The sequence below is a fragment of the Hydractinia symbiolongicarpus genome, chromosome 15 (genome assembly GCF_029227915.1).
Source record: "Hydractinia symbiolongicarpus strain clone_291-10 chromosome 15, HSymV2.1, whole genome shotgun sequence".
Taxonomy (NCBI): Eukaryota; Metazoa; Cnidaria; class Hydrozoa; order Anthoathecata; family Hydractiniidae; genus Hydractinia; species Hydractinia symbiolongicarpus.
Window position 1 is genome coordinate 1925056 of NC_079889.1, and position 15466 is coordinate 1940521.

Genomic DNA, 15466 nt, shown 5'->3' on the forward strand with positions numbered 1-15466 from the left:
AAAGACATCGCCTGTACGTGATCTGACGAAGCGGTGAGTGGCCGCAGTATAGGACGAACATCTAAGTGGTTATAACGAAGATAGATAGTAGATAGATGTGCATATTTTACATGGTTAGCCTCACAAATATCGAGGAATATATCCTGTCTATTATTTCCAGGAGGGGCCATGGCTTAGATGGAGAGTCCTAGAGTATTTAATGCTCATTTTTGAGCTACGCAGATCCAGTTAGCGTCCATGCTCTACCGGAGAACTCCCGGCAACATCCAACGGCCCACACAGTGCACTATCTCCCCAATTTCCCTCACATGGCTTGGGTTAACCCGGGCCTATGGTAACATTCACTCGCCAATGTTGAATCGCCGTCAAAAGGAATCGAACCCCGGTCTCCCGCACAGAGTACGAGAGCTGTAAACCACTAATCTACGGAGCCACAAGGAAGATGAATAGCTAAGTGTTTTGCACATGTCCGAAGCTTAGTGGTTTCCTGTACGACTGTTTTCTAATACAGAAAACTATAAATAAAGCTAAGGACACGTTTTGTTCTAAGGAATTTGCAATTTTCCATTATACGGTCAAAAAGTATTATTGATGCATGTGGTTTTTGCTGTCGTTTTTTAATACTTTAAAGCGTCATCTTAACGTATGCCCTAACGTTGCGAAAGTGTGGGTATGGAGAACTGTGCGTTGTTTTCTCTAGCGTTAATTAAAACCCAATTTAGGACATCGGAGAAAAATGTGATCATAATTTTCATCGAAATGTACTTAAGTGAGGGAGGATTATTCAATTCACTTGTTCAAATCTTTTTGTGATCTTGGGCCAAGTTTAAAAACAAACAAGCATTTTAATTTAACCAAAAAAAGTTCCAGTGTAACAAACACAAACTATGCTATACAAATAAACATGTGATATAATGCAGACAACATGGCAGCTGTGTTAGCTACTATCAAAACATTTTGATTGCTGCAACTAAACAACGATGAGATAAAAATCTAAACCGTAGACGTGAAGTTTCAAAGTGTTCAACCACCCAGTCTTCGAACAGTTGTATATATGGTAAGAAAATCTCAAGATACATTATAGCCGCATGGGTACAAGGTTGATAATGTATGCAACCATGCATAGAGTTTATCTGCATCTGTATGCACTAAAATATTATTTTGAGCATGATTTAAGCAAATACTCAAATGCATGCTAATGCTTGAAAATACCTATTACTTTCGGCATTACCAAGACCTACATAATGTTATTATATGGGTATATCTATTATAATAATTGTAGATAATTTAAGATCTAATAATGTTAACTTAGTTAGTTTATTTTAATAGTTACAACGTTATCTCTTTTGGTTTGTTTCAGACAAGTAATGTAAATACATGTTTCACTCAATTAGATGCTCACAGCTTGTACCATTGAACTCGTGACCCTCATGTCACCCTCCTGAAGATTTCATTTACAATATTCACAGCATTAATTAATGTGCATACACTCAATTAAATATGGCAGACAAGCTACGCTCTACACTTCCGCATACAGAATGTCTTCAGTACGCACAACACTTTCAGCAAAGCGAAGTTGACTTGAATGCATTGCATGGTGACGATAATGAAACTGATGATGATGATGATAATAATGACTCTGATGAAATTGTTTATTTAACATCACCTTGGAGAAGAGCGGCTCCATCGTGTATGTTTTGTTTCTTTAATCGACTGCACACGCTTACACCTTACAAGTTAAAGAACAGCAAAGGATTGAACTACATTTCACCTAGGAACTTACATCGTACTTGTTCAAAGAGTTTTTCTTACAACAAATCAAAAATGAAATGCGTTGGAGGAATTTTGTTAATGTCGTGTTTACTGATGATTATAATTGGTGGAGTATTTTTAGCAGGACGGAACGTGCAAAATGATAACGCTGTTAGTGCAGGTAAAATAACTTTGACGAAACTCACTACACCGGAATTTAATTTACACCGGACAAATGCAAAGAAAAAAAACAGTTTAGGACACCCTTTTAATCCAGAAAAATGGGATAACCGGACTGCAAATACCCGAAAACATTACATTATACTATACTGGTCCAAAATAAGAGGACATATGGCTAGGATGCAATCTAAAAAAGAATATGAAAGAGACCAACATGTTTGGCCGTATACATACGTTGGAGAGAATTGTCCGGTATCTTGCGAAATTACTAACAATCGCAGCAGGGCTAAAGAAGCAGACGCGTTTGTTGTGCACTCTCGGTTGACGGATGTTTGGGACTTTCCCCCGTTTGAATATTTAGCTCCATGGATACTACAAAACAATGAAAATCCTGTTTATACACCTGCACTCAGTGACCCGCGTATTATGAACAAATTTAACCTGTTAATATCATATAGGTTAGATTCGGATTTTCCATCCCCGATATATCCAATGCCGTCTTTATCGGAACCCATTCCGTTTCAACAGCGATTAGGTGACGTTCTTGCCGTATTTTCGAAATGTGAAGTTGTCCGAACTGAATATATGAGACAGCTCATGAAGTTTATAGATGTTCATTCGTACGGCGCATGTTTAAAAAATAAAGAAGGTTTGATTGGTCTGTATGGACAAGTGAATGGAAAGTATGTATTCAAGGATTATAAACTAGTATTGACTCGATTTTATAAATTTTCACTGGTTTTTATGAATCAAGATTGTGAGTATTTTGTAGATGACCGGTTGTATCATGCATTAGACACCGGATCAGTGCCGGTTTACATGGGAACTGATAAAATAGACGAATTCTTACCGGGAAACTTAAAAAATGCAATTATAAAAGTATCAGATTTCAATTCTCCCAAAGAATTGGCAGATTATCTGCATTATCTCAGTAATAATGAGACTGCGTATAATAAATATCTAGAATGGAAAACCCAGGGTATTGGAGATATGAGCAGCCTAACTATAGGACATTGGTGGAAACCCAAGTATCCTTTATTTTGTCAAGTGTGCATGAGACTTTCTCAGGGGCGTTTGCACCCTGGACTTGATGTTGATGCATGCAAACCAAGATCTTATTTAGACTGGAAACTTTATCCACCTTATGGTTCAGATGATGTGCAGGCTAAAGTACAAGAAAAACAAGATATTTCATATTTTTTGTATACGTGCGCTTTGATGTTTTTGGCAGGATTAATTCTGGTGGTTTGTTATTTTGTGCGCTGTTTTATGAAATGTTTTCGTATGCATGTACTGTGATATTGAATAATATTAGTAGCCTCTTTTGTTCACTTTTCAATATATCGGCTAAGTTATGGAAGTAAATTTTTACCCGAATTATTTCCGCGCTACCATTTGAAGGGTTACGAAACAGGTCGTAAATTTGAATTTTAATAACTTACACGAAAGTCGAAAATAAGGTGATAACGTTAACGGGAAATTCGATTTATTCTAGCGACGTATGTCAAAAGCTTTTAATTGTTAAAATGTTAATTGTAATTAAGGCTTTGTTGTTTTATAACTAAAAAAATGTTTGAACCGTGATGATCTAGCCGGATAATTTTTCTGTTCTTGTACTTTGTAGTTTGTGTATTATAACTTTACTTTTTGCATATTTTCTTGATTAACCAATGGTTTTGTGTATTAAATAATTTCCTAATTTTTTTACATCGAATAATTTTGTACAGTTTTTTATTGTAATGTTGTTATTTTTGTTTAAAAATAAGCGCTAAATCAAAAAAAAAATCTTTGTTTTTTGCTCAGAGAAGTCCCGTTCCAGGGCACTATAAAAAGACTTTGAAGCCCCTCACAGTGTCCGGGGGAATGAAGGCAAGGGGACGCTAAGCCCAGCCAAGTAATCTCTTAAAGAATGATTTTTTTTGAAAAAAAATGCTTTAAGTTTATTTTTTTCCTAGAAGTTTAAAAAAATGACCTAACTATATAAAGGGCTTGTCAGATAACAACGTAGACCATTTCTTAGCGTTCTCATGATCTACCAACATTCCTTAAAAAAGTGTAACTAGACCGCGGCCAGGTTAAATATCTAGTATAATAGGATGCTGATCAGAAAGCACTGTGTTAATTTCGAAAAGTTGTCTTCTATCTACATTCCTTGATTTGATTTGAAAACTGGATAACCTTTTCCTAACTTTCCATGGGAACTTTCTATCTTCACAGCATATTCATTTAAATATTTTTCTTTGAAAAAAAATCTGCTGATGACATCTCAGTGTTTCGCAGGCGGTAATAATTCTAAATACAAAAATCATTTTTTTTAATTCCAACCTTTTCTGGTACAACTCTTTTAGCGAACATATTTAATTAGATAGCCTGGTTTCTATATTGTATTTAAAATATAAATGTGTTTCATAATTTTTTTTTAAATAGTGAAAATAAGTGGAAATTTTATAAAAATTTCCATGAAAATGTCTTATTAAAATTTGGAAAAACGCACGAATGGTATTACTTTTATTATCATATGTTATTTTTTTTCTCTATGTTAATGAAAACCAGGTTAGGTTTTCATGTGCACCTGGCTGGAATTCGAAGAAAAATGTACGGAAAATTCAAGTACAAACCAACTTGGGCTAACAATTGATTTTTGTTCTAATGAAAATGAGGTAAGAATATAAATCCTGGAAACAAGGTTTGTGACATTGAAAGATGCATCCAAGTATAATTTTTTGTTTTAATTTTAGTCTAAATAACAGCGTTTCAAAAACATTGGAATTCAATGTTGTATTAAAAACGCCGTTTCAAATGTTACAGCTGTTGTCTGTATGCTGAAGATAGATAGATGTGCATATTTTACATGGCTAGCCTCACAAATATCGAGGGATATACCCTGTCTATTATTTCTCAGGAGGGGCCATGGCTTAGATGGAGAGTCCTAGAGTATTTAATGCTCATTTTTGAGCGACGCAGACCCAATTAGGGCCCGCGCTCTACTAGACAACTCCCGGCAACATCCAACGGCCCACACAGTGTGCCATCTTCCCAATTTCCCTCACATGGCTTGGGTTAACCCGGGGCTATGGTAACATTCACTCGCCCATGTTGAATCGCCGTCAAGAGGAATCGAATCCCGGTCTCCCGCACAGAGTACGAGAGCTATAACCACTAATCTACGGAATCGTAGTTGTCTAATAAGAATATAATATTTTTTGTTGTTGTTGATCCTAGGCCTTACAAAATGTGAGTAAAAAGAATATTTTAAAATATTCTTTGACTCACATTCAGTAAACGAACTTTTATGTAGATAAAGAACGCATTTTTTTCTTCGCATATGAAGTAATATTTTATATTTGTTTTGAAATGTTGTATAATAAGCTTACTCGTTTTGAAAAGATTTTATATCCTTGAAATTACTTTGATATCTGGGATGTCTAATGCCTGTCTCTAATACGGTGCGATTTAAACAAAGAATATTAAAATCTTTATGCAAGGTAATACATGTATTCTCTTCCAGCTTTTCTCCCAGTAAAATTGTAAACTCCAAACAACACTTGCATTTTTCCACGGTCATTAACTTCTGTATATCACATTTTTTACACTTACACCAATGTAAGTTTTCTAACCTGCTTGAGTCTAAATCCTCATCCTCGTGGTCGTCTGAAATATCATTTGCAGTTTTTGATGAACAAATGTTTTTCAACTGACTTTCAGTATATTCAGGTTCGTTATCATAACACCCTTTGCAAATACTTTCATCTGTTTCAGAACTATATACTTCGCTATGTTCACTAGCACAACTAATTTCTTCGCTGTTATCCATGACTAAGTGATTTTGAGTCTCGCGGCTCATACGTTATAATTCTGTATGGTTCACGTGAGGAACCGTGAATGGAGTACACGGTTAATTTCAGAAAACCTTAGAACTTTAATGGGCCTAAATGATGAAAATTAAGAGTTAATTTTTTTCAATAGTTTAGTTGTTATACAACGTTCTTAATTTTTTTTTAAAAACTTTTTTTTTGACCTTAGTTTCCGCTTAGAGGAAGGTGGTCAAAGCAGTTGAAATGCACGGCTAAGAACACCAAGAGAACATTTTGATTACTCGCAATGATTTCAAAGGGTATAAACACCAAACAAATATTCACAAGATATTTCAACACGTGCATATTTATCATTGGAATTTGATAATGTTACTTTTAATCTAATCATAGGGATATTATTAAAAGAACTTTGTGCAGTTTTTACTTTGTTAGTGTAGCATCTTCATTTAATAAAAATTGGCACACGGGTTTTTACTTTGTTAGTTTCTTTAAAAAATGATGAGAACTTTTTATGAAAATTTATTATTTACTTGTGTTTCGATTGCATCAATAATCATCACCAAGGTGAATTTAAAAGTTTACAAATCAAGGTTTTTACAAGCTTGATTAAAAATTTTAAAATTCTTAATGATATATGATTACTAGAATCAACACAATTTCACAACAATCTCCTTCAGTGATGAGTTCAGAGAAAAGTTTGCGACCAATTCGTGTTGATCGACGCGAAGTTATTAAGTCTGCCTCAGCTAATTCGTCATTGATTCCTTCTGCCATTTCCTTCGACAATAGCAAAGTCATTATATCTCATTTCGGGATAGTGGCGACATAAAAGTTTTAAACCTCAATATATTTGTAGATATTTGTATCTTAAAATATCTAATCCTAAACATTTTTTGTAGAGTTTTGTAGTAGAGTGGGTGCAGTAGAGTTTAGTAGAATTTAGTGGAGACAAAAAGTTTTATCCGATTTACCGATTCGGATAATAATTTTTAAACGGGAATTTTAAATTCGAAATCGAAAGTGCGTTTAGCACTTCCACTTAAAAATGGTGAAAGAGGGATTGGTTAGGCGTACAAATGAATCAGAACACAGTCTTAGAAAGTTTATCTGGTACATTTTTCTCTTATGTTTTATGGCAGGCTACTTTGTGTTTATTATTTGTACTTTTTGTCTATCCAGCAGGTAGCTAGCTAGCTAGCTTATATCAAAGTTATAATTTGCTATATGTCTTGTGTTTCAGTCCCTTTCAGCCACGTCTAGCTATCTAGCTAGCTCAACAAGAACTATCTTTGACTAGCTACATACACTTTTTGTAAGGTACACTCTATCTACACAATAACTCTTTAGCTAGCTAGCTAGCTATAGATGAATTCCAGCGTGACATTATTTGTTTACTTTTCCAAATTCCAGAGCCGAAAGAGCTAACCGCTGATATGTAAACAGTGGAATCCATCTATTATATAGTTAACAACTGTTTACAATTAATTGTAGCTCCGTATTAAACCTCCAGATAAATGTCTGCAGACAAAGAACCTGCATGTGCATTTTGGGGAAGGTAGAAAATATATAGGTGACTTGCTATCTTGATAAATTTTTTTGTTATTATTTTCTTGGCAGGCAAAATAAAGCAATTCAGTTAGCTAATAATTCTTTTTAGAAAATCTGATTGGTTAAAAAACTATTTGCCTGCCAAAAAAAAATGTAAACAAAGCTTATAGCAACTCATCTATAAACAACAAGCCACAGAAAATAAACGACCCAAAAATTTTGACATTTTTTTTTTAATATAAAAGACTGATAAATTTTTGTGCCTTTTGGATCTTTCTAAATGCTGTGTCTGCATGGCCGGAAGATGGACAATGATATTTCAAATGCTAAATGTCTTGCAGTTAAAAATATAAATTGAAATCTCTTATGCCTGTCATCAATTTGCTACAAAATGATGGCTGGCAGTTGCACTATCATGTAATAAATAGCTGACAGTTAACATCTCTTAACACAATGAATTAGTGTATTTGTGAGCGGCGATCTCGATATGTGTTCATTTTCCTTTAATGTGACCAAAAATGCATGTCTCAAGTGGTTGTGACATAGCAGTTATAACTTTGAGGCCAAATAACTTAGAAAGGAGGTATTGACGACAGTTTTTTTTACTGTGCAGTTAACTAGGGACATCCTAATTCGATTTGGATTGGACAGGTTGATGAAAAAAACCTTTAAATCCCAGTATCTGCGTAACCGTTTGTCAAAAGCACATGATCTTACACATTTTATTGAGTTTGCAAAAACATTTTTTATAAAATGGCAGCTCTTTGCTAACAGCAAGGCAAATAAATTAAATGTTACAGTTCAATGTGAATATAAGCCCAATTCAAGTTTCAGCTAATAATGACCTTGGGGAAATCACCTGTAAGAGTGATTCAGAAAGGATTTATACTGAAAGTGATTCTGAATATCTAAATGAAAGTGAATATAGCAGTGATCATGAACATATTATCAACACGCATGTTCTTCAAAAGGCAGCTTTCATAGTATATTGGTCATCATTATTGGTATAATTTCAAAGTAGTTTTACTTGTTAAATGCCTGCTTTCATGAAATGCTTTAGTACAAAAAGGGTTCTCAGCTAATGGTAAAATTGCTCTGTGTGAATAATCACAATAATACCTGGAGGTCTCAACCAATTATCATTTGGTATTCACAGGGAACCTTAACACAAGCAGCAGCAGTTCTTTTTAGTGCAACTACGTTTAAACAAATGGCTAAATATTTCAACCTTGCAAGTATTCATTGAATAACTAAAACTAGTTATTACACAATTCAAAGAAGAATCTTAGCAGGAGTAGTGCATAAAAGTTATTCTTAAATGAACACAAAAATAATAAGTGAAATGAAATTAATGGGTCCATGTTATCTCAGTGGCGATGGAAGATGTGACAGCCCTGACCAAATTTACTGCGGAGTAAAGCACATGATTATTATCAGGCTCTGGATATAAGTTTTGTATTTCTCACAATGCACAAGACGGAATAACACGTCGGTTTCCTTTCCCCAGATGTTGGTATACATCCACCCTGTAAACTGTTTGTATCATATTGCATTGACCTATTTTTTATGTTTTTTTCAAAATGGTCTCCTTTTGATTGTAATCCAACAAGAACATTTGCATCTGCATTCAAACAAAGTGTTTTAAATTGATCTAATGTTGTTACATGTAGTTGCAGTTTAATTTTGTCTGGCAAAGCCCCAACTTCTAGGCAACACAAACAATCAATATCCCTTTGCTCCACTTATCATTTTCCACAAGTGAAGTTCAAGACTGGGCGTTGAAGCTTTATACCAGATAATATACATCTCATTTTCGGTCTGTTTTGTAACTATAAATTGATTTTTATCAAAAATGACATCTCATCGATTCTGAATCAGATGAGTTCACCACACTTTGGGCATTACATCAATTTAGTCCCAGATGGCCCCAAAGTTATAAGTTATAAGTGTAGTACACAATATAGCTTTTTTGACGTTAAACAAAGATAATAACACCAAAGCTTTGTGAATAACAGGACAGTTTCATAGGTAATAATTTTACAGTCTTTGGTAAAGAAAACTGTAAAAAATATGATTAACTTCGTTAACGTCACAGACAGACACACCGGAGTAGCCTGTTATTATAACAAATCTATAAATATCTTCTTAGCAGAACATCATTGTCAATAGAAAAGCATGCCATTTTGCAAAACACCTTGCTATCCTCTGTGAAATATGTGTGTTCATTTATTTTGTAAAAAAATTAGTATAAAAATCTCCAACTTAGCGTTTCTTTGGCATTTTTGCATCCTCTGTTTTAGCTCCTCTTTGGTGTTAAAATACACAGTGAAGTTAATTTTTAATAATCTGGTCTGTGAAGTAAACGTGTTTTTTTTCAACTACAGACAAGAGAAACACATCGTAAAAGGTTAAAATTTGCTTCAAGATTGTCAAGTTGACCTCCCTTGGCACTTTTTAGGTGTTATATCTAGCAAATTTATGTTCAGGGATAAGTAATGCTAAATTCAAAATTTTGCCTATGCTAATAAAAAGAGTTCTAAAGTATTTTGAATCATTTAACCTTCATAGAAGGGGTATGGTCATTCAGTTTTTTTGGCATGATGTATGGTGTAGATTTTTCTATAACTTTTTTATAAAAGCCGTCCCTTAGCTCAGCCGTCCCTTATACTTTCATTTAAAATCTCCTATTGGGTGTCTTTTTTTCACCGTAATCTGTTATTTGAATTATTATTATTTTATTTCTAGACAACCATGCAGGAGTGTGCATACTGTAAAAAGATCTTTGATACCCTTCTGGAACTTTTCTATCATGAAGAAGACGAACATGAAATAATAATTTCTCAAACTTGTGATGTGTGCTGTGTAGAATTTCACAGCAGGTCATCATGTTTACGTCACCGGCAACATAAACATGAAACGAAGAAGCTAGCAAGTTTTTTAAACAACCGTTCTCAAAGTACTGAATCTCATTCTCGCAAAGTAGCCCATGTGGAAGTACAGAAATTTCTTGAGGTGCTTGGAGAATCCTTTGATAACAGTATTTTCTTGAAACAATTTAGAACTTCAGGTAGCTATTCTACCGACAGGAATGTATTTCATGCAGATGAATTTGACTTTGATGTTCCTTTGAAAATCTCATTGGAGGAGCTGCAATTGAATCGAGAAGGCAGCAGAGTTTATTATCACTTTCATCAAAAACAAAAGGTAATGGATTGTTTTTAAAAAATAAAAAAGCAATAAAATTCGACGTTACACGTTACATGTACATGTTACATGCACATGCAAAACTTTAACTTTTTTTTATTTCAAGTTTCATTTCCTTAAGATTTCGTGAATAGAAAAAATGAACATTTGTTAAAAAAAATTTTTCACGGTTTTAGAAATTCAAATTTTTGCGCAAAATTTAATTTCACGATTTGCGAAAAAAATAAATTGTTTGCGGGAATTTTATTCCGCGAATTAAAAATTCAATTTCTTTGCAAGAATTTAAATTTGCGAATTCCTGAATAATTCCCAAAATTCGCAAAAAAAAAAAAGATATTCTTAATTGTAGACTTACTTAGGAAACATAATTCTTTTAAAGAAAAAAAGTACGAAATCTAATATTGCGTTTATAGACTTTGAAATTAAATATACCAATGAAAGTATGTAGCACCCGGGCTTGGTTTAATGTACCGCAAGGATACGTTGAAATCAAAACCACGAATGGCGACGTTGTTGTACCAAGATCAATTCAAGAAAAATTATACCAACATCTTTTGTCTGTAAAGGAGAAGTTAAATGGTGAGACAAAACAACTTAGCTATATGATTTTTTAATCTGGTGGATTCCGTGCAGTCTTCTTCGGGGCTGATTTAATGGAAATTTTTTGGGCTGACAATGTAGCTCCTTCCTCTAGGGGAATTACTATCAATTTAAATTGCGATTATATGGAAAAAAATTTTGCCTGGTTACCCCAAGCTCTAATTTTAGCCTGGGTTGAAACTTCATATATAATCGTAAATTTTTCGTAGTCTGTGCTAGAAATATTTTTACTTGGCAAAATTCGCTTAAACTTGATTTAAACATCGTCTTTTGTCAGTTTTAGTAGCTGTAATTGTCCTTGTTTTCTTTCATACGTGAAATTGATTGAGTTCATACATGAATTGGTTCAATGATTGCTTGAAAAAACGACATTTGTTTGCATTATATTCCTGCCATTTATAAAATCTGCCCACAGTAAAGTTACCGCGCTATCTTGACTGAAAAATCTCATATAATCGATCAGACTCAGCTCGAATAGCTGTGCTGAAATATTGTTTAAGCTGCAGACTTCCATATAATCAGTCCCTTAAGGTTATCAGACTAGATTTAACACACTTTAATGCGTGCTAAAATTAACCTTTCTCCTTCAATTAATTAACCACTCTCATCTAATTAATTAATTACACTCCTTCAATTACTAAACCGCACCTTTCAATGAATTAACCACATTCCTAAAATGAATTACCCCCCCCCCCCGCCACCCTCCTTTAATTAATTAACCACCCTCCGCCAATAATTGTTGAATCCGTCCTCCAATTAATAACTTACCCTCCTCCAATTAATTAAATCCGTCCTCCAATAAATCAACTTTCCTTCTTTAATTAATTAAATCCGTCCTCTATTTAATCAACTTCCTCTTCCAATTAATGAACTGCCTCCTTCGATTAATATGAATCAATACTCTTCTTCAATCTAAACAAGTCCCATTCATTTAACTCCCTTATTCTAAACAATTTAACTCCTACAATTAATTAACCACTCTCCGCTTATTCATTAACCAACCTCCTCAGTTTAATTCCCCTTCTCCAATTATATACCCCTTTGATTACCTCACCTTTAATAGAGCAGAAAAGAGTAAACATTCTGAATATATGTTAGTTGCAGAGCATTCTGTGTAAGTTATTAACTACTTTCAGTTATAGATTCACCTGCTGTAGATGTTAGTTCTGAAGCAAAGGGGCCAGCCTTAACTTTCACAATTAAACAACGAAGTCTACCAAAAATTAGCGTTGACCTGTGCCCATCCATTACTATCAAACAAATCACTTTTGCAGATTATAACTGGCCAAGAGAAGAAACAAAAAAAGTGTTGCCAGAACAGTTGATTAAGACTGTTAATGAAGCAGGTTTGCATCTTATACCTGGCGATTTGAAGTTTTGGTATATTTCAGTTTCAAGGGCTGGTGAGGCACTTATAAATGGGATCGATTCCAGTGATAAAGAATGCAGAAGAAAGTGTCACAAGATTTTAAAAATAGATTTCAAAACATGGCTAAGACGATCTGAAAATAATTTACCTGGAATGTCAACAATGATATTTGAAGTAAGTAGTTTCACTCTAGTTTGCCATACCACTAGTCATTGCCACACGTGTTAATAGAAGTAGCTATAATCTGGCAATGTCGTTCGTTATAGCCCGGGTAAGTGGGCATTAACACTTACAAATCGCGCCATATGATTGGTTAGAACTGACGTCATTATCTTCCGATTTTGTCCGCTTCCATAGCAACTATGTTTATATTTAAGTATAATAGCATAAAACGTAAACAAAACAGATTTCTAACAAAACATGGTTTCTAAATTCTGCTTCTTCTTTGTCATTTCCTTTGGAAAAAAAAGCAAATCCGGGTCATAATTCATAAAATTGTTTGATATAATTGTGAATTCATTTCGAATATTAAACGGATACTGACTGGTTTTGTGTTTTACTGTGAATTACAAAGTCCGAAGTCAAAAGTACAGAACGATATTTTATGGTGCCATTCATTCATTAGTTAGTATTGTTCCGTGTAAATCTTTGTTTTAATGAGCCATAAACCAATCGAATCATATTTTTTATACCAGTCCAGACAAAAACTTAGAATATTGGCCTATGTCCCGTATTGCCATCGAAAGCTCGCAGGCAATACTTTGACGCTGGCCAATATTCTGTGACATTTAACTTTATAAATATTTGTAGGGTTATACAACCTAGTAACTTAAACATACGTTTAGCAAGATATGGAGAAAGCACTTTCGGGTTTTTTTAGCATTGTTATTGCTCAAAAATGTAAAAAATATAGTAACAAGAAAACAAAAACATAGTCAGGGACATACAGTAGACGTCCGTTAATTCGAACACGCAAGGGACTAAATTATTTGTTCGAATTAACGAATGTTCGGATGATTGGAAATTCAGAAAACACAAGAATTTTAATAAACATTTAAAGGTGTTATGCTAATATAACTTTTTTAAAACTTTACTACAACTTTTTTTAAAAATCTTTTAAAGTTGTTTGCTTGGCGATGGGCAAGGCCTCCAAATTCCATGTAAACTTCATTTTATTGGAAATGCCAATTGAATCGATAAATTGAAAAAAATTTTGCCACCATTGATGCAATAAAAATGAATAAAAATGAAAAAGTTTTTTATTTTCCCATAAGATTTTTTTTATCGATACAAAAATTGTTCGAATTAGCGAAATGTTCGAATTAGCGGAGTTCGAATTAAGCAGCTCAAAACATAAGACTTTATTAAACCAAACTCAAGGGACTTGGCAATTTGTTCAAAATAACGGAAAGTTCGAATTAAGCGGCATTCGAATTAACGGAATTGTATTTAAAAATTGGTCAAGTATTTCGTAAGTTTATGTGTTCCGTTCAGCTAATCGCGAATGTTATCTTAATAACGTATTTTTTGACTACTTCGGACAAACATTAAAATATCAAAATTTGATATGGTACAATGTGGGCTCTTACGCTTATGTTGACAGTGTTCGCACGGGGATTTTCTGATGCTTGTGGTTACGTTAGTACTTATATCGCGAGTGGAAACCAGGCTTAAGACGCAACTAAAAAATCTCTTTATAGTAATGGCGTTCGTTGTATTCTTTTCTGAAATCACATAAGATAATTCTATTAAGATTCTTATAACTCATTATAGCATCAATTATTCTGGATGAACGAGGAAAAACAATTGGATTGGTCTCAATCCAAGATGGCGGATCGATATCTGGACATGTTAGAAGACTTAGCAGAAAGGTTGAGAAGCGGGATTCTTTACAATTATTTTATGGATTACGAAAATATTTTGCAAGACAAAGATCAACAAATGTTAAATCGTGTTGCAAATCACGCTGAAGCGAGGAGACAAGAACTTATAGCAATGGGGTAACTTCTTTGTTTTCAAATGTGGAAAAACATTGCCTAGGCAAAAAGCTTGAACACAAAAAGATCTGCCCTTAACGTAGTTGAGGTTGGGAAACATGAAGCAAATAAAAAGGAAAATGTTGCACTGTGAACAATTACTTTAAATATCCGATCACCCATCACGTCAACTTTCAAGATCATCAAGAAATGGGTTTTAGCCTTGTGTGCAGACTCACCTAATATATAAGCTTATATGGCTATCTTTTATATTTTAATACCTTTTTTTATTCAAAATGGTAGCCAAGTCGCTACTTGTGCAAATGATATTTTATAGTTTTTAAAGAAAACTGCGCACATCGAAGGAGTTTATTCAGGAATGCTGTTATTGTTTTTAATTCAATAATCGTCTCACAGCATTATTTAATGTAAGAAGTTCTCTGTATAGGTCTTTTTTAATATCAATCGAATTGCCGAAACTGAAGTAAATTACTTTTTTATTTCGTAGTCTGTTCAAAATAGTTGTGTCACCTTATTTCGGACCTCAAAAGGTTGTTTAATTCGAAAAGCATACGATGAGGGAAAGTCACATGCATCAAAATCTAATACTAGTGTAATGAGAGAAATCCACAGTAATTTAGCCATGGCTCTACTTGCAGCTACATCTTGGCTGGCAGGCGCGCAGACGGACCTGCAAACAGTCTATTTACCTCAGTAGCGGTTAGCCTCCATAATCAAGTGAATTTTTTCACAAGGCATATAACTAGTCTTAAATTTTAAAAGGTATACGAAACGATTCAGGTAAGCTCCCATTCTTGGTATTATTCTCAATTCTCGTCCATTTGGAAAAACTAGTCTCCTTTTTGTAGTTGGTAAAAAATGACCTTTTTGACATGAGCAAACTCCATGAAAGGCTACCTTATCTCAATAATAGGCTTAAAATAATTAAATTTCAAATAGCTTCACGAAATTTTCGCAAAAAAAACCCTTTTGTTTCATTCGCGAAACAAAATGATTTTTTT

The 15466-nt window shown here is 33.9% G+C and overlaps 3 protein-coding genes across 4 annotated transcripts in view; 2 read left to right on the top strand and 1 right to left on the bottom strand.

The window, feature by feature from the left end:
* LOC130629008 (ubiquitin thioesterase OTU1-like) overlaps positions 1-15466 on the bottom strand; it is a 74910-nt gene that overhangs the window by 24007 nt on the left and 35437 nt on the right. The gene's annotated exons all lie outside the window — the stretch shown is intronic.
* LOC130629000 (alpha-(1,3)-fucosyltransferase 10-like) lies at positions 1352-3403 on the top strand. Its single transcript, XM_057442083.1, has one exon. The coding sequence runs from the start codon at positions 1501-1503 to the stop codon at positions 3229-3231; it is 1731 nt and encodes a 576-aa protein (XP_057298066.1). The 5' UTR covers positions 1352-1500; the 3' UTR covers positions 3232-3403.
* On the top strand, positions 6731-14816 carry LOC130629005 (cyclic GMP-AMP synthase-like). 2 transcript variants are annotated; one of them, XM_057442091.1, is made up of 5 exons: positions 6731-6857; positions 10041-10499; positions 10913-11078; positions 12236-12642; positions 14242-14816. In XM_057442091.1, exons 2-5 carry the CDS (start codon positions 10047-10049, stop codon positions 14470-14472), a joined length of 1257 nt encoding a protein of 418 aa, XP_057298074.1. In that variant the 5' UTR covers positions 6731-6857; positions 10041-10046; the 3' UTR covers positions 14473-14816. The 2 variants fall into 2 exon arrangements, with proteins under 2 accessions (XP_057298074.1, XP_057298075.1); XM_057442092.1 differs by having other exon boundaries at positions 12242-12642.

Bases quoted from the DNA above. Each gene is read 5' to 3' on its own strand.
- LOC130629005 (XM_057442091.1), top strand. From the start codon at position 10,047: ATGCAGGAGTGTGCATACTGTAAAAAGATCTTTGATACCCTTCTGGAA. The intron at 11,079-12,235 runs GTGAGACAAAAC...AACTACTTTCAG, and splicing joins TGTAAAGGAGAAGTTAAATG to TTATAGATTCACCTGCTGTA. The intron at 12,643-14,241 runs GTAAGTAGTTTC...AACTCATTATAG, and splicing joins TGTCAACAATGATATTTGAA to CATCAATTATTCTGGATGAA.
- LOC130629000 (XM_057442083.1), top strand. From the start codon at position 1,501: ATGGCAGACAAGCTACGCTCTACACTTCCGCATACAGAATGTCTTCAG.